This window comes from Erinaceus europaeus, chromosome 3 (genome assembly GCF_950295315.1).
Source record: "Erinaceus europaeus chromosome 3, mEriEur2.1, whole genome shotgun sequence".
In the NCBI taxonomy this organism is placed as follows: Eukaryota; Metazoa; Chordata; class Mammalia; order Eulipotyphla; family Erinaceidae; genus Erinaceus; species Erinaceus europaeus.
The window spans coordinates 182,877,387-182,896,336 of NC_080164.1; the positions used below are offsets into that span (position 1 = coordinate 182,877,387).

General features: G+C 48.2%; 1 protein-coding gene across 1 annotated transcript; it reads left to right on the plus strand.

Annotated features, from left to right (window-relative positions):
* The first annotated feature begins 1,892 nt into the window (after positions 1–1,892).
* On the plus strand, positions 1,893–18,422 carry LOC132537734 (ADP-ribosyl cyclase/cyclic ADP-ribose hydrolase 1-like). Its single transcript, XM_060188640.1, has 4 exons — positions 1,893–2,070; positions 2,320–2,449; positions 12,040–12,172; positions 17,148–18,422. The coding sequence occupies exons 1-4, from the start codon at positions 1,934–1,936 to the stop codon at positions 17,507–17,509; spliced, it is 762 nt and encodes a 253-aa protein (XP_060044623.1). The 5' UTR covers positions 1,893–1,933; the 3' UTR covers positions 17,510–18,422.
* Positions 18,423–18,950: the final 528 nt, after the last annotated feature.

Sequence of the window (18,950 nt, forward strand, 5' to 3'; positions counted from 1 at the left end):
GGATAGTGCCTAGTGGAGGAGTCTGCTGCCTGAGGCTCAGGGCTCAAGGTTCCACAGCCACCACACCCCTCCCTGCCACCACCTTCACCAGAAGCCAGGCCTGAGCTTACTCTGGTAAAAACAAACAAACAAACAAAAACCACCCATCCACCTGGAGCAGCCTGGCGGCTGGCTTTGCAGTCACGAGCAAGATGCCCGTGTGAGGTCCCAGGTTTGGTCCCAGCACTCGTGTAATTCACTGCTGCTATGGTCTCAGGGCATCTGCTTTGCTCTAAAGAGAAATGACTTTTGGAAGAAAAGAAAAAAATAACAGGGCAAATATATACAGAAAGTTGTAGAAATAGGAGTGAACCCGTATCCGCAACCTTGGGAGAATTACTGTGGCTTCCAGTGGAGGGAATGGGAATCAGAACTCTAGTGGTGGGAACGGTGTAGAGTTGTTATTCCTGTTATCTGGTAATTTTATGAATCGATATTAAATCACTAACACGTTTTAAAGTATATATTTATTTATTTATTCCCTTTTGTTGCCCTTGTGGCTTTATTGTTGCAGTTATTATGGATGTCGTCATTGTTGGATAGGACAGAGAGAAATGGAGAGAGGAGGGGAAGACGGAGAGGGGGAGAGAAAGATAGACACCTGCAGACCTGCTTCACCACAGGTGAAGCGACTACCTTGCAGGTGGGGAGCCAGGGGGCTGGAACCGGGATCCTTACGCCCATCCTTGTTTGCACCACGTGCGCTTAACCCGAGGTGCTACTGCCTGACTCCCCACTAGCACATTTTTAAAGAGAGAGGAATGCCTTGTAATGAGTGAGTCTGGGCCCAGTGTGGATAAGGGGGTCTCCCCAGACATGAAGAGAAAGCAGGACCCGGCACAGCTCAGCTTGCCCCAGCACTGGGTGCAGAGTCCCTGAGCAGTGGAGCAGGAAGTGTGGACAGCAGAGGCCTCAGGTCTCAGGAAACTGTCACTTAGGAGAGAACAGTGGCCTCCCTGACCCTAACTATTATCCCAAAGGCAGGTTCTGGAGACGTGTGTGCGATACATCTGTGCGTCCTTACATCCGCACCACCAATGCCCCTCACAGCCATGCACACGTGTTTGTAGGACTCAGACGCAGGTGTGCGGCGAGGCCCCAGAGCCACTTGTTATAAGCCGACACTGACTCAGCTGGAGGCGAACCAGGCTGTATGGCAAAGATAGCTGTGTCTCCCTGGAGGTGAAAGTCTGGAGGGGAGTTGTTAGAGGAGCTGTTGAGGGCTGGGGAGACAGTACAGTGGTTCTGCTGACTCTCCTGCCTGAGGTCCTAAGACCCCAGGTTCAATCCCCAGCACCACCATCAGCCAGAGCTGAGCAGGGCTCTGAGAGGTGTGTGTGTGTGTGTGTGTGTGTGTGTGTGTGTCTGTGTGTTTCTCTCTCTGTATCTTTCTCTTTCATTAAAATAAATAAATTGTATATATATATATTAAAAATAAACTATTGGCTGGCCAGGTGGTGGTGCACCTGGTTAAGCAAACAAGTACAGTGCACAAGGACTCAGGTTCAAAGCCCTGGTCCCCACCTGCAGGGGGGAAGCTTCACAAGCAGTGAAGCAGGGCTGTAGGTGTCTCTCTGTCTCTCTCCCTCCGCCTCCTTTCTCAACTTCTCTCTGTCTCTAGCCAATAATAAACAAACATATATGTAATAAAAGTATTTTTTAAAAAACAGTTAGTTGTTGAGGTCTTTTCAGTCCTTCAATTCCCATTGGCCCAGCCTCCACCAAGTTGGGCTGGGCTGGGCTGGGCTGGGCTGGGCTGAGCTTGGGTGAGAAATAGAGAAAAAGCAAGAGAAAGTGAAAGTCCACAGGCAGAAGCAGTTCTGAGCCAGGTCTCTCCTCCGCTCTCACTGCTGCCAGCACCCAGGAAGACCAGATCACTTGCTGCGCTGCTGCTATGGGCGTTAAAGCCTTGGCTCTCCACTTTGTTTTGCTCTTTATCTGCGGGGGGTTCAGAGGCTTGCAGTGTTTCTTTCTGCAGACTATCTTGAAGAGATGCCAGTCCTATGATGCATCTGAGAATCCTGAGCTCAGGTGAGTGGGTAACTCAGGTGGGTGGTGATCTATCAGGTCTGGTGTCAACTGGACCCCGCAGGGCTGGCAGCCCTGTGCCCAGTGAGCTGAGCCCAGAAGGGAGTCCTGGATGGTGACCTCATGCCCACTCTCAGGAGCCACTGACCTGTGACTGCTCACAGGATGTAGCCTTGGCTCTCGAGCACCCAGGAAATGCTTGTGAGTTGAGCTGTTCACAGACTGTTTCACCCTCTGCATCTTCTCTTCCAGGAACAGAGACTGCTCAAAGATAGTGGAGGCCTTCAAGGGGGCTTTTGTTTCCAAGGACCCCTGTGGGATCACTGAACGGGACTATGCACCTCTGCTGCAGCTCACGGACCAAAATGTCCCCAATGGCAAGGTACCTGGGTCCCGTGATGGGTTCAGTTTATTCTGCACAGGGACAGAGAGAAATCGAGAGGGAAGGGGAGAGAGGAAGACTACATTATATCAGCAGCTGGCACTGGTCTCTCGTTCTGAAGCACTGTGACCCACATCTTATTAGTTCAGACCTGGGGACCATCTGACCCACGGGCCACACAAGACACCCCAAGTCATTTGTTCTACCCTGCCAGGCAGGACTCGAGATCCCATAAATGTGGGGTGCCCCTCATGGCAATGTTAAGTGGTAGCTTTTGAGTTGGTGGATTCACATGGCCCGAGAAGGATGGCACACAAACCCCAATGGCCCTTGGCAGAAAAAGATCTCCCACGTCTGCATTCAATCTCCAGTCGTCCCGTGGGAGGGGTCACAGGTCAGCACCCCCTTTTTACCATGAGAACAAAACGGAGGTGTGTGTGCATGACCGGAAGTTGCTCGTGGCTAATAACCTTGAACGTGACAGGCTGAGCAGTTAATGGCCTAAGATACAGATAGTAAGAGGCCAGACAGTGATACGGATGCCACTTGTATGCTAAAGTAGCTGAGAGGGGACAGTCTCTGGGTCTCCATCATCTCTCAGAAGCCCTGAGGCTTCTCCCCTCCTCAGTGCTGGGGGTCCTGCGTGTGCTGCCCAGAGGAGCTTCCTAAACAGCTGCCTAGGTGACACTGGTCACTTTGTGTCATCACAGGACACCCACACTGTCCCCGTGGCCCCCAACCCCAGAAGCGCCTCCCAGTGGGACTGTTGGCCTCTGCAGATGGACAGGGAGTCTGAGGGGCCCAGGCTCAGACACTGGGAGCAGCAGGGCTGCAGGTCCTCAGGCAGGTGCCGCCAGGAGCCCTCCACTCCCCACCCTCCCCACCCATTTTCCTTCAGAGAGACCCAGTGGGGACAGAACGTGGTGTGAAACCTGGCTTTTTGTGCTTTTGGGAAGCCCCTGAACTAAACTCTCTGTTTTCCTTGTTTGTGATGGGCTAGTTAGAAGGGGTACTTAAGAAGATTTGCTGCAGGAAGCAGGACTGTGGAGCTTTCTTTGTTTTTTAAAATTAATTTATTTCTTTTTATTTATAAAAAGGAAACATTGACTGTGGGACTATGTGAAAGCTTGGCAGAGCTTAGGGGAGCTCTCCCACCCTTGGATGGAGGTCTGGAAAGACACCCCGCTTGTTAGTCTCTCTCGTCATCGAGGTGAGCCAAGAGGGAAAAAGTCTCCCAGACTAAGCTTGCCTTGTTAGCTTCTCAAGCCCACAGAGATCTCACAGTTTCTCTTTGCTAACAGAAGAAGGGCAAACACTAGAAGAAGACTGCAGGCCACATGGCTGCCTGCTTTAAGGTTCATTTACTCAAAGTTCATCTCACCTTCTGATCACAAAGGAGAACATACCTTATCACACACTCCTAACACTGCCCTTTGATGTCCTTAATTTGCTTTTCTTCTCTCTATCTTGCCTTTACTGGTTTAGCCCCTATTCTCCTCTCAAACGAGCCTTTGGGTAATTAAATGACCAGCCCCCTACCATAGGGACAAGCTGACCTTTAAGAAACCTGTAATTTCTGAGGTATTTGAAAAATGTTCTTTGTTGAACTTTCTCTCTATATATATATATCTAAGCCCACTCCCAAATAAAAGAGAGTGTCCCAATTCTCCCCAGTGTCTCTTGTCTCTATTTCGCGTTGTCTCTTGAAGGAGCGAGAGAGAACCGGTCGTTTACCTTCCTTGCTGGAATTCACCTCACGTAAGTGCCAGCAATTGACAAAACCATAGGATACAGAGGGGCACAACTCCACACAATTCCCACCACCAGAACTCTGTATCCCACCCCCTCCCCTAATAGCTTTCCTATTCTTTATCCCTCTGGGAGTATGGACCCAAGGTCATTGTGGGATGCAGAAGGTGGAAGGTCTGGCTTCTGTAATTGCTTCCCTGCTGAACATGGGCGTTGACAGGTTGATCCATACTCTTATGGAACTTCCTAAGATTCAAGAAGCTTGCAGACACACTATGATTCCATCCTGAACTCCTTGGGCAGATCACCTCACCAATGTGTCCTGGAACCTCACTTCTCTAGAGCCCTGCCCCACTAGGGAAAGATAGAAACAGGCTGGGGGTGTGGATCCACCTGCAAATTAATCCCCATGTCCAGCAGAGAAACAATTACAGAAGCCAGAACTCTCACCTTCTATGCCCCCCAAATAATTTTGGTCCACACTCCCAAAGAGGTAGAAATTTTAGGGGAAGATGATCAGAGGGCTCTGAATTCCAATTCCTTTAAGACCTGCAGAGAGAAAAGGAGGGGGGAAAAGGAAGGACACTCAGAAGTAGTAACAGGTGTAGGTGCGACTTAGGAGGGAAGAGCAGGCAGGAACACAGAAAGAAAATGGGAAAATATATATAAAAATAGATAGTTAGGGGCTGGGAGGTGGTGAACCTGGTTGAGTGCACATGTTACAAGGTACAAGGAGCTGGGTTCAAGCCCCTGGTCCCCACTTGCAGGGGGAAAGCCTTGCAAGTAGTGAAGCAGGGCTGCAGATGTCTCTCTGTCTATCTCCTTCTCTATCACCCATTTTCCTTTTGATTTCTGGCTGTCTCTATCCAAAAAGTAAATTAAAATATAATAATTAAAAGAACATTATTATAAAAAAACAGATAGTAGAAATTATAGTCAACCCATCTCTGTGACCTTGGGAGAATCACTGCAGTTTCCAATGAAGGGAAAGGGAACACAGAGCTCTTATGGTGGGAACAGTGTGGAATTATACCCCTGTTATTTTATAATTTTGTGAATCATTAGTAATAATTATAAAGAATAAAGGGGGACTTGGAGTTGGCACACCTGATTAAGTGCACATATTACCAAGCACAAAGACCTGGGTTCAAGCCCCCTGACTTTCCACCTGCAGGGGTCCATTACACTAGCTATGAAACAGGTCTACAGGTGTCTCTCTTTCTCTCTCCTCTTTCTATCAACCCATTCTCTCTCAATTTCTCTCTGTCCTAATAAAAATAATTTAAAAAAAACTGCCATGGGAGTCGGGCTGTAGCATAGCGGGTTAAGCGCAGGTGGCGCAAAGCACAAGGACCAGCGTAAGGATCCCAGTTCGAGCCCTGGCTCCCCACCTGCAGGGGAGTTGTCTCACAGGTGGTGAAACAGGTCTGCAGGTGTCTATCTTTCTCTCCCCCTCTCTGTCTTCGCCCTCTTCTTTCCATTTCTCTCTATCCTATCCAACAACAGTGACAACAATAATAACTACAACAATAAAACAAGGGCAATAAAAGGGAATAAATAAAAAATAAATATTTTTTTAAAAAACAGCCAGGAGGAGCCATGGATTCATAGTGCTGGCCCTGAGCCCCAGCAATAACCCTGGTGGCAAGAAATCAATCAGTCAGTCAATCAATCAATCAATTAATTAAAAAAGAAAAAAGCATGAAGGAACACCTTTTTGGAGACCACTGCAGGGACAAAGATGACCAGTGATTTTGAGATTAGGGTATGACTCCCCAGTGATAAATTGTGTATTAGCATGCATACACACACACACACACACAGCCGTGCATATGCTCACTCCAGCTCTCAAAACAATGAGGCAGGATCACCTGAGGACTCAACAAGAGAAGACTAGGATCAGGAGCCCACCAAGCCCTCATTGAGTGCAAAAACATGTGGCTCATGAACAGAGAGGGGCTTAAAGGGAGATTCCTGGGCCTAAAAGCCCATACACAGGAGCAGCTGGCACCGGTCTGGCAATTTTCCAGTTGATGCACCACCTATGTTCTGAGTTTTATCAACAACAAGATTGCTGGAGGGAGGAGAAAATCAACTAAAACTCACCAATTTACAACTGTGAGTCTCCACTGCTGTTGCCCCTCAGGCACGGGAAGAGCATCAAGGAAGCCCAATATTGACATGAGAGAAATGCGAAAGAACTGGCGGGTGACTCAGGAGAACATCTACACTCCTGGTGGTCTGGAGGTGGAGCTATATAGCAGAAATCTTCTCACGTTGTTCTCCTGATAAACTAGGAGAAACGGTGAACAATTACCTCAGAGCCCATCAAATGCAACCAGGATTTATTCAGAAACTCACAGGGCCACCAAACACTCTCAGCTCAGCTCTGGCTGGTGGATTGACCTCAAGACTTTGGACCCTCAAGCAAGGGAGTCTCTTTGCATAATCATTGTGCTATCTATCCTCCATTGTGCTGTCTTATCTCTTGGTCGCAAGTGAGTGATTAAGCTAAAAAATCTACTTCTGGTTAAAAGCCCTCAGTCTCCCATAGCCTACAGGGATGATAAGGACCACCACAACACAGGAAGCTTTGAAGTCACTGTGCTTCACTTCAGGGATTGAGACAGCACTGAAACAACTGTCAAGATTCACAACTGTGGACTCTTAAGTACTTTATTTAGACGCAAGTCAATCCAGGCAAGTGTGATCAGTGGATTGAAAAGCAGTGAGGGAGGGACATCATAGCACACCAAATATAATGGTTAAACTGAGAAGAAACATTGGAGAAATGAACTAATACAAAAGCCCAGATAAAAGTCCCCAGAAGGTAGAAGCATATAAGAATGAGAACAATATCCAAACACTAATCTGTGTAATAATTACAAGAGTGAGGAAACGTTTTGAAAGTAATATCATCAGAAATGGGGAAACAACAAATGAGACTCTGAAAGAAAACGTTATCTCAAGGAAATCAGAGAGCTGAAAGCTGAAACAGCTGAGCTACGAGCACAACTAGCTGAACAAGCTAATACCGTATCAGAACAGGGTAACAGAATAGCTGAGCTACAGAGAACAATAGAAGAGAGAGAAGAGAGTAATGGAGGCAGAAAACAGAATTAGCAAGATTGATGATATATTAGAGAAAACTAAGAAAGAAGTAAGAGAAATAGAAAAAGAAATTATGAAATACTGAAAACAACAACAGAGACGTAAGGGACAACTACAAAAGAAGTAATATAGGAATTATTGGCTCACCAGAGAATGAAGGGGGTGGGGGGGAGAAAGCCTTCTTCAGTACATAATAGCTGAGAACTTACTTCCCTACTTTAGACAAGATAAAAGACGTAACGTTTCAAGAAATCCAGAGAGTCCCAAACTGAATTAACCCAGACTTAAAGACACCAAGACACATCATATGTAGAACGAAAAGGAATAAGGATAAAGAAAGGATCCTGACAGCTGCAAGAGAAAAACAAAGAGTCACCTACAGAGGAAAACCCATAAGATTAGCAGCAGACTTCTCCATACAAACACTACAGGCCAGTAGAGAATGGCAAGATATCTATCAAGTGCTCAATGAGAAAGGCTTTCAACTAAGATTATTGTATCCTGCTAGACTGTCATTAAGACTAGATAGAAGCATAAAACCCTTATCAAACTAGCAACAGTTGAAGAAATCAACTATCACCAAGCCTGCCCTGCAAGAAGTTCTGAAAGGTCTCCTATATAAACAATCACATCACTTCTTCTTCTTCTAGCGTTTGCCCTTCTTCTGTAGCCAGTCAACAGCATCAGGTTGAGCCTGATGTAAAGTTTCGAGACCTCCTTTGAATCTGGAGAGGTGGCAGTCGTTGACTATGTGGGTCATAGTCTGTCTGTAGCCGCAGGGGCAGTTCGGGTCGTCTCTGGCTCCCCAGCGATGGAACATAGCGGCACACCGGCCATGGCCTGTTCGATAGCCATTGAGGAGGGCCCAATCATAATGTGCTAGGTCAAAGCCGGGTTGACGCTTGCAGGGGTCTGTGATGAGGTGTTTGTTCTTTACCTCAGCTGACTGCCAGCTCTGTTTCCAAGAGACTGGAACAGAGAAGTTCAGTGTAGGCATAGGGGACCAGATTGGGTGACGAGACGTCAAGCGTTGAACAGGGTGGGCGAAGATATCCACGTATATTGGCAGGTCCGGTCGAGCGTAGACATGGGAAATGAACTTAGATGATGCCGCATCCCGACGAATATCTGGCGGGGCGATGTTGCTAAGAACTGGCAGCCATGGAACCGGGGTGGAATGGATGGTTCCAGAAATGATCCTTGTGGAGGAATATAATTTGGAATCGACCAAGTGGACATGGGGGCTACAGAACCATCCTGGGGCACAGTATTCTGCAGTGGAATAGCATAATGCCAGAGAGGATGATCGTAGTGTGGAAGTGCTCGCGCCCCATGAGGAGCTGGCCAGTCTTGCAATGATGTTACTCCTCGCGCCCACCTTTGCTGCAGTTTTTATGAGATGTTCGTGAAATAACAGAGTGCGATCGAGAGTAACGCCAAGACAGACTGGCTGGGCTTCATGCCGGATTCTCGTACCGCCAAGCTGCACATTAAGCTCACGCGAGGCCGAGGCATGGTGTAGATGGAAAACAGATGATACCGTTTTTGCAGTGCTAGGGATTAGTCGCCATTTTTTACAGTAATCAGATATCAGAGACATGTCTTTCATGAGTGTTTTCTCGAGGATGTCGAACTTGGATGCCTGAGTTGCACAGCAGATGTCATCAGCATAGATGAACTTCCTTGAAGAAGTTTCTAATTCTGAAATATAGAGAAAGATTGGTGGTTCCCACAGTGGAGGGGCCACCTACATAGCATAATTAATAAATGGAAAATTCTGGTACTTGCCTAGATATAATGGGCCTTATAATCTACCACCCATCACTATGCTCCCACTTCCTTATGCAGGAATAGCGCACAAGAACCTAGGTCACATAATGAGCACACAAGAAAGATGGATTCCAGCTAGAGAGCTGAACTTTATGAAGAGACTGGCCAGGTCAGCACCACCTTGGTGCCTTCTCTGTAAGAAACAAAACAAAACTTCTTGATCAAACAATGGAACAGATTTTATGAAAAATGGGCCGCTCAATTTGCTTAAGGCCCATAGAAACATAACAAGCTTGAACTTTCTATGAACCACAGCTTCTGATGCATAGGGGCAAGAGCATGGCATAAACACAGAGGTAGAATATTAATCTTAATCAATAGGACATCTGCCTAGCACACAGGTACAGGAATAACAAAAGACATAGAAACTGTTATGTGGGGAGTCGGGTAGTAGCACAGCAGGTTAAGCACACATGGCACAAAGCTCAAGGACCAGCGAAGGATCCGGTTTGAGCCCCAGGTTCCCCACCTGTAGGGGAGTCGCTTCACAAGTGGTGAAGCAGGTCTACAGGTGTCTATCTTTTTCTCCCGCTCTCTTTCTTCCCCTCCTCTCTCCATTTCTCTCTGTCCTATCTAGCAACAACACCAACAACAATAAGAACTACAGCAATAAAACAAGGGCAACAAAAGGAAATAAATAAATATTTTTTAAAAATTTTTAAAAAAAGAAAGAAAGAAACTGTGAAGTGATCTCTAGGGAGAAAAGTGCCCTTGGAATGTGAATGTTCCACATAGCAGGAGGTGTTCCCTACCTGTGCTGTTCTTCCTTGGTGATTTTTGTTTTAATAATCAAAGCCTTGGTGATTTATGTATTAGTGACCAAAGCCTTGCTGATTTTTGTATTAATAATCTATACCTTGGTGATTTTTGGTTTTTTTTTTTTTCCTCCAGGATTATTGCTGGGCTCAGTGCCTGCACCATGAATCCACAGCTCCTGGGGGCCATTTTCCCTCCTTTTGTTGCCCTTGTTGTTGTAGCCTAGTTGTGGTTATTATTATTGCCATTGTTGATGTTGTTTGTTATTGGATAGGACAGAGAGAAATGGAGAGAGGAGGGGAAGACAGAGAGGGGGAGAGAAAGACAGACACCTGCAGACCTGCTTCACCGCTTGTGAAGTGACTCCCCTGCAGGTGGGGATCTGGGGGCTCGAACCGGGATCCTTATGCCGGTCCTTGTGCTTTGCGCCACATGCGGGTCCTAGTGCTTTGCGCCACGTGCGCTTAACCCACTGTGCCACCACCCGCCCCCCGTGATTTTTGTTTTAATGATCTAAGCCTTATAAGACTATAAAAATAAAGTTCTGCTTAAGTATGACAGAGACATCTGCTTGAGCTTGACTGAGCATCAACTCACTCGTCTCTCATTCTTCCTCATTCTTCGCCGACACCCCTCCTCCATCAGGTTACCCTAATCACCTGCTGGGGCTGGCCCCCGGCATTACTTAATGCTCAGAGGGTCAGTCAATCAAGAGGATGTAACAATTATTAATATCTATATACCCAATGATAGGCCATCTATATACATCAAACATCTACTGAAAGAGAAGAGCTACAGGAATATATTAACAGGAACACAGTAATAGTACAGGGCTTCAACACTTCACTTTCTCAACTTGAGAGGCCATCAGGCAGAAAATCAATAAAGAAACGAGGGAGCTAAATGAAGAAGTAGATAAAATAGAACTACTGGAAATTTTCAGAGTCATTCACCCCAAGAAACTGGACTCCATAGTGGAATACTACTCAGCTATTAAAAATCGTGAATTCACTTTCTTTACCCCATCTTGGATGGAGCTCAAAACTATCATGCTGAGAGTTGGGGGATAGTGCAGCAGGTTGAGTGCACGTGGCGCAAAGCGCAGGGACTGGCTAAGGATCCTGGTTCGAGCCCCTGGCTCCCCACCTGCAGGGGGGTCACTTCACAGGCAGTGAAGCAGGTCTGCAGGAGTCTGTCTTCCTCTCCCCCTCTCTGTCTTTCCCTCCTCTCTCCATTTCTCTCTGTCCTATCCAACAACGACGACATCAATAACAACAACAATAATACCTACAACAACAATAAAACAACAACAAGGGCAACAAAAGAGAAAATAAATAAAATTAAAAAAAAACTATCTTGTTCAGTGAGATAAGTCAGAAACAGAAGGTTGAATATGGGATGATCTCACTTATGCACAGAAGTTGAAAAACAGGAGTCGGGCTGTAGTGCAGCAGGTTAAGCGCAGGTTGCGCTAAGCTCAAGGACTGGCGTCAGGATCCCGGTTCAAGCCCCCGGCTCCCCACCTGCAGGCAGGTCCCTTCACAGGCGGTGAAGCAAGTCTGCAGGTGTCTCTCTTTCTCTCCCCTTCTGTCTTCCCCTCCTCTCTCCATTTCTCTCTGTCCTATCCAACAACAACGATATCAATAATAACTACAACAATAAAAGAACAAGGGCAACAAAAGGGAATAAATAAATAAAATTTTTTTAAAAAGGGTAACTTCTTAGGTGATTTAAAAAAAAAAATATATATATATATATATATATATATATTTAAAAAAAGAAGTTGAAAAACAAGATCAGAAGGGAAAGCACTAAGCAGAACTTGGACTGGAGTTGGTGTATTGCACCAAAGTAAGACTCTGGGAGGTGGGCAAGGTTCAGTTCCTGGGAACATAATGGCGGAGGAGAACCTGGAGGGGAGGGTAGAGTGTTATATGGAAAACTGAGAAATGTTACACAAGTACCAAATACTGTATTTTATCGTCAACCGTAAAATTAATGCCCCAATAAAAAAAGGGAAAAAATAGAACTGCCAGGTCACAAAATGAAAGAGTTTATTATTAATTTTTTTAGATGTGGATTTTTTTTTTTTTTTTTGTACAGCTCCATTGATGCCGCTAACAAGTGTGTTTATTCTGTCTAAGGCTCTTCTCTGGAGCAACACAAAGGGGGAGAAACAACAGTATTCCCAGAAGAAAGGCCTGTTGACTCTGGAGAACATGCTGCTGGGGCACCTGGCGGACGGCCTCACCTGGTGTGGAGAAAAAGGCTCTCCCGGTGAGGCTTGGGGTACCTGGGGTGAGGGGGACACTTGGGGTGAAGCAGCCGTGAGCTCAGCCTGGGTCCTGGAAGCATCATGGGGAGAGGGGGAGCCCCAGGTCCCCACCCTGACGCCGCCTGCAGCCCCGTGACCACGCAGGCAGCCTGAGGTCACAGAGCATCTGCAGGCCAGCTCAGTGTCTCTGGAGAAGCTGCTTCAGACTGTGTGTGTGTGTGTGTGGGGGGGCTCTCCCTGACCCCCAAACCCCACCTTCTGGGGGTGGCTGGAGCCTCCTCGCAGATGCTGGTGTTGTGCTTTCTGTAAGGGCCGCGTCAGGACCCAGGACTTCAGAACAGGACAAGCCCGGAGCAGCCCAGAAAACGAGTCCTCGCTCCACGGGAAGCTGTGGTCTTTGTGCCTCAAGCTCCAGTGTGTCTTTGCTGTTATTTTAGAATCCTTTTAAAAAAGATTTTTCTGTATTTATTTTGGATAGAGACAGAGAGAGAGAGAGATCGAGAGGAAAGAGAGAGAGAGAGAGGAAGAGAGAAAGAGTGATACCAGCAGCCCTGCTTCAGTGCTGGCGAGGCTTCTCTCTTGCAGCTGGGGCCCGAGGCTTGATCCCAGGCTCCTGCGCACGGTGACGTCTGCTCCAGGGGTGCAACACCCACGGGTCCCCATTTCATGTTTCTCAGAAAGACCCAGAGCACCTCACAGTCAGGGGCTGGGTGCCTACACAGCAACAACTCTGCTCCTGGCAGCCTTTTAAAATTTTTCTTTAGATAAAGGAGGGAAGGGAGGGAGAGAAAAGGGGGAGGGGGATGAGAGGGAGAAAGAGATGCAACACCACTCCGCTGTTCAGGAAGCTTCCCCGCTGCAGGTAAGAAAAAGCTTTTTGTTTTTTTTGCCTCCAGGATTATCTCTGGGGCTCAATATTAGCAGTATGGAGGTGCTCCTGGCAGCCATTTTTCGATATATATTTATTAGTATTTATTTTCCCTTTTGTTGCCCTTGTTTTTATTGTTGTTGTAGTTATTATTGTTGTTGACGTCGTCGTTGTTGGATAGGACAGAGAGAAATGAAGAGAGGAGGGGAAGACAGAGAGGGGGAGAGAAAGACAGACACCTGCAGACCTGCTTCACCGCCTGTGAAGCGACTCCCCTGCAGGTGAGGAGCCGGGGGCTCGAACCGGGATCCTCACGCCGGTCCTTGAGCTTCGCCCCACATGCACTTAACCCACTGCGCTACCGCCCGACCCCCCATGTTCCCATTTTTTTATTGGATTGGATAGAGAAAAATTGAAAGAGGGAGGGATGATAGAGGGGGAGAGAAAGAGAGACACCTGCAGGCCTGCTTCACCCTGCAGGTGTGGGGCCGGGGACTTGAACCGGGATCCTTGCTCGGGTCCTTGTGCTTTAAGCCATGTGCACTTAACCTGGTGGTTATGCCCAGCCCCCCAAAAAAGGCTCTTGAGCTCAGGTTCTCACACAGGATCACATATGCACCATCGTGGGGCGGGCAGTAGTGCAGAGGGTTAAGCGCACATGGAGCAAAACTCAAGGATCGGCATAAGGATCCTGGTTTGAACCCCTGGCTCCCCACCTGTAGGGAGTCGCCTCACAAGCAGTGAAGTAGGTCTGCAGGTGTCTATCTTTCTGTCCCCCTCTCTGTCTTCCCCTCCTCTCTCCATTTCTCTCTGTCCTATCCAACAATGATGACATCAATAACAACAATAATAGTAACCACAACAACAATAAACAAGGAAAAAGGGAAAAGAAATAAATATTTTTTAAAATATATGCACCATCACCTGGCCCCCTTCTACTTTTCCTGTGGATTCTGTTACATTCTATTCTCTCTCTCTCTCATCTCCCCCCACCACCAGAACCCTGCTGAGCTCTGGCTTATGATAGTGCAGGGCATTGAACTTAGAACCTTGAAGCCTCACGTGGGAGAGTCTCTTGGCATAACCAGTATGCTATCATCCCCCACCTTTTACTCTTTTCTATTTTTGACTCAAAACCATTTAAAATAAAGCATATAGCAGCTTCTTTCTTCGAGAGTGGCACCATCCCCAGTTACACAAACGATTTCCTCTTACTAGGCACACACTTGGGTGTCACTGAGAGGAGTGGAGGGGTGGGAGAGAAGTGCTGTGGGCGTCCTCCGTCCACCCCTCAGTTTCCAAGCCCCTTTCCCAGAGAGGGCCTGATGGCAGTCAGTGGTTGGCAGGGGCTGGGGTGGGGAGAGAGGAGAGGCCATGACAGGGCATAAATTCTGTCAGTTAGGAGATGAATAAGGCCTGGGCAAAGCAGGCAGGTCAAGAAAAGCACACTCCTTTGGTGGTATGAACACCACAGAGCTGGGAGGAGTTCCAGTTATGTAGTCTCTCTCTATCTCTGTCTCTCTCTCTGTGTGTGTGTGTGTGTGTGTGTGTGTGTGTGTGTGTGTGTGTGACTCTGTCTCAAATAGAATGAATGAGTTGTGGATGGGGCCAAGCGGTGGCATACCTGGTTAAGAATACACATTACAAGGGAATCAGGTGGTAGAGCAGCGGGTTAAGCACAGGTGGCGCAAAGTGCAAGGACCGGCCTAAGGATCCTGGTTCGAGCCCCTGTCTCCCCACCTGCAGGGGGGTTGCTTCACAGGCAGTGAAGCAGGTCTGCAGGTGTCTGTTTTTCTCTTCCCCTCTCTGTCTTCCCCTCTGTTGGGCTAGCATTGTGAGAGAGAGAGAGAGAGAGAGAGAGAGAGAGAGAGAGAGAGAGAGAGATGACCCAGGAACTAAGGTCGTGGCAGCAAGGCAATACAAATCTTTATTCATCTGAGTGCTCCAAAGTTGGACTCTAGCACACTTGGTTAAGCCACGTGGTGCAAACCGCAATGGCCAGCATCTACCTCTCGGTCTGCACAGCTGCCCTCCTCCAGCTGGGGACACAGAAGAGACAACAGAAATGGAAGTGGCTTGGCAATACCATACATGGTTAGGAAAGGGGCGGAGAAAGGCAAAAGGGGCCGGGAATGGTATGGGCCTCCCCAGCAACTGTTGCTAGGGGTTCAACTGGCAGGATTAGCAATACCCTGGGGGAAATTAGGAAGGAGACCTTTAGTCATTTGTAAGACAAAGCAGAAGATTGATATGTAGATAATAAAGGGACGGACATAGTAGGGTGGAACAGATTTAATTTAATGCCGGGCTCCATCTGGAAGATGCAGGATGTTTTTTGTGGGGGAGGGAAGACTTACATGGCTGCCAACCTTTTGAGGGTTATGTGTCCCCTCCTTTTTTGCTCAACCCCTCCTTAGAGGGAGAGACTTACCGGGATGGACTCACCTCTCAGGTCAAGCCCTGCCAGGCTCCACCACATCCCCATTACATGCCTGCACCCCTCCTCTCTCCATTTCTCTCTGTCCTAACAATGACAATAATAATAATAACTACAATAATAAAACAACAAGGGCAACAAAAGGAAATAAATGAATAAATAAGTATTTATTTTTAAAAAAGAGTACACATTACAGCATGCAAGGACCCAGGATCAAATCCCTGATCCCCACCTGAAGGAGAAAGCTTCATGAATGATGAAGTAGAATTGCAAGCATCTCATTCTCTCTCTTTCCTGCTCTATATGCCCCTCAATTTCTTTCTGTCTCTGTCCAATAATAAATAAATAAAAATATTTAAAAATTAAAATGAACGTGTTGGAGCTGGAGCAGTGGAATGAGACATGAGAGGTTTCGGTGCTGAAACCAGATGAGTGAGAACTGGGGGTCTCCTCTCTGACTCAGACACTTCACTTGCTCACGCTGGATGGTGTCACAGAAATTTGCTAAGGGGATAGGTCTTTATTTTGATTTTATTTTATGGGGATGGGGTTAGTTGTTTACACTAAATACAGTCATTGATTATTGTGTAAAATTTCTACTTTCTGCAGAAAGTAGAAAAAAAAAAAACAGTCTCACCCCACCCTAGATCCTCCTCCACCATCAGGCTCCAGGACCTGAAAGCCCCCCACCCCCTCTCACCCCAGAGTTCTTTGCTTTGGTGCAAGAGCCCAAACCCAGTGCACATTCTGCTCGGTGTTTCCCATTCCATTCTGATTTTTCCACTTCTACTCATGAGTGAGAGCATCGCATTTTCATCCTTCTCTTTCTGACTGATCTCACTTCACAGAATTCCTTTAAGTACCATCTAAGATGAGGTGAAGAAGCTGACTTCATTTTTAAAACATCTTTATTTATTGTTGAATAAAGACAGGGAGAAATTGAGAGGGGAGAGAAACAGACACCTTCGGCCCTACTTCACCACTCACAAAGCTTTCCCCCCTGCAGGTGGGAACTAGGGATTGAACCTGGGTCCTTGTGCACTGTAATGTGTACACTTAACCAGCTTTGCCACCACCTGGCCCCCAGTATAAATGCTTTACAAATTGATTTATCAGTCACAACTCAATAAAGGGAAATAAAAAGGCACAGGCTTGTGCATTAAGCTGACCTGCTTGGCAGGAGCAAGCTCAAAGCACGCCCACTCTCTCTCCTGGGCAGAGTCTCTCAGAAGGACGCAAATGTGGAGAGAGTGAGAGACACCAGCACCCAGGGTGTGGGCGCTGAGGGAGGGCAGAGAGAGACGAGTCGACAGGCGGGAGCTAGCGGGAAGCAGTGGACTTCTGGAGGGGTGCGGCTTCTGGTAGACCTGGGGTGGTGGTGGCAGCTGGCTCTGTCATCTCCCAAAGCAGGGGTTCATAGCTGACTGGGGCCTGCAGGGTCAGGTGAGGATTTTTCCACTTTTTTCCCTGTCTGGGTTCCTGCCTGGGGCCTGCAGGGTCAGGTGAGGATTAAGCAGGGGTCAGGGAAGCATCAGGTAAACAGACCCAGGTGTGTCCCTCATTCTCCATCATCCTTCCTCTTGTGACACAGCGCCCCTGCTGGAGGAGCCTGGGAAGGTGACCCCGCCCTTCCTTTTTAACTGGTTTTTTTTCTATTACCTGTGTCTTTCAGAAATCGATACTACATCTTGTCCAGATAGGAACAGCTGCAAGGGAAATCCCGTCTCTGTGTCCTGGGATACGGCCTCCAAGTGGGTGAGCACCTGCAGGAGAAGAAATGCTAGAACTGTGGAGAACAAAGAGCGTCAGAGGTCATGTCACCAGAGGTTGGTGTGGGATCGCGCGTTCAGGAAGAAGAGGGGAGAATTCTGGCCTGAGACAGTGTTGGCAGGTTGTCACTTGTGGTTGGGGACATCCTTGGCACCTGCAGGGACTCTGACGGTGGATTCTCCACTGTTACGCGTTCTTAGGTTTTGTCTTCCAGGAAGCTCTGCTTTGATTCAGTCCTCTGATGCCGCCAGTAGGCAGTCGTAGGGTCCTGAACAGGATGAATAACCCACACCTCTGACCACTTCCGTGTGCCAGGCACCGTCTTGGGCTGCTCTCGGGGACCAGCCCCTGGACTGGGTGCCATGGGTGTCTCACCACCTCACAGCTGACACAGGGAGAGGCAGGGGCATCAGCTCTCCCCTGAAAGCACAGCGAGTAACCGGCAGGTCTGGGGCTCCCCCCTCACTGTCCTCGGAACTGGGAGCCCCAAGGGAAGCTTCCTGGGACTCCCCTGAGTCCTGCTGAGCCCACACAGGTGTGGAGACACCTTCTCCCAGCAGCCCAGAGCCTCTCTCTTGCTGCCAATCGAGCCCTTGGCCCTGGTGCCCTGACTCCCCTCCTCACTTCCTGGCTCCCCAGTGACATGAGCTGGGGACACACTGAGCGGCCTTCCTTGGTGGGGCTCTGGCTGCCGTGTGTGGGGTCAGCGCTGGCCCCTGTCGCCATCTGCCGAGGGACACTCACTCTGTGGTGGCAGTGGGCTCCTGCCCCCTGTTCCTCAGCCTGTGGAGAGAGAGAGGAGCCCGCTGGGTGCTCACAGTTGTGGGTCTCATTGTTGAGGGTGTCCTAGCACAGCAGATGGAGGCTGGTCCTTGGGGAGCACTCAGGCCCCTGAGCAGCCCCTCTCCTGCCCCAGCCTCCTCTGAGTGTCCTCCACCCCTGCTTCCTCAGCGCTGGGCCTGTCTGCAGCTGCCTCAGTAATCCCCGCTCACTCCCCAGCACATGGAATGCCAGGAGGTGGCATCAGGGGGTGTGGGGTGTCGTCACAGCTCAGGAAGAGGACCCCAGACAGTCTAGGACCCTGGGTGGGGGCCTGGGGCACCTTGCACTCCTCTGTCTCACTCAGTTCCTTCCTCCCAGTGCAGTGTTTGCTGCATGAGGAGCTCAAACTCCTGTCCACTAGCATCCGTCCACTCCCGTTTCTCCGAGCCTCCTCATACTCCAGGCTCACTCTTTATCTCTTTACCTTTGTTTTTAAAATTAATGATTTAACAAAACCATAAGATAACAGGGTGTTAATTCCACACTGTCCCCACCACCAGCGTTCTGTGTCCCCATTACCTCCATCGGAAACTGCAGTGGTTCTCCCAAGGTCACAGATATGGGTTGACTATTATTTCTATAACTATCTGTCTCTTCTCTCTCTCTCTGTCTCCATATGTGTGTGTGTGTGTGTGTGTGTGTGTGTGTGTGTGTGTGTATCCATCTGTTCTAGGGTTCTGCCTTTTCTTTCTTTCTAAGTCACAGCCACACCTGTTACTACTTCAAAATGTCATTTTTTTCCTGTCGTCAGAGTTCGGGGCTCCAGTAGGCTGGGCTAGCTTCGCGGCGGTAGACAGAGACTTAGGGACACACGGCTGAGCAGAAAATCTGTATTTCTTTATTCAGGAGCAACGATTCAAAAACTGATCTAATCTAATCACCA

Excerpts from the sequence above, each read along its gene's own strand:
- LOC132537734 (XM_060188640.1), top strand. The coding sequence starts at position 1,934 with ATGGGCGTTAAAGCCTTGGCTCTCCACTTTGTTTTGCTCTTTATCTGC. Across the intron at positions 2,071-2,319 it reads TCTGAGAATCCTGAGCTCAG|GAACAGAGACTGCTCAAAGA; the intron begins GTGAGTGGGTAA and ends CTTCTCTTCCAG. Across the intron at positions 12,173-17,147 it reads TGGAGAAAAAGGCTCTCCCG|AAATCGATACTACATCTTGT; the intron begins GTGAGGCTTGGG and ends TGTGTCTTTCAG.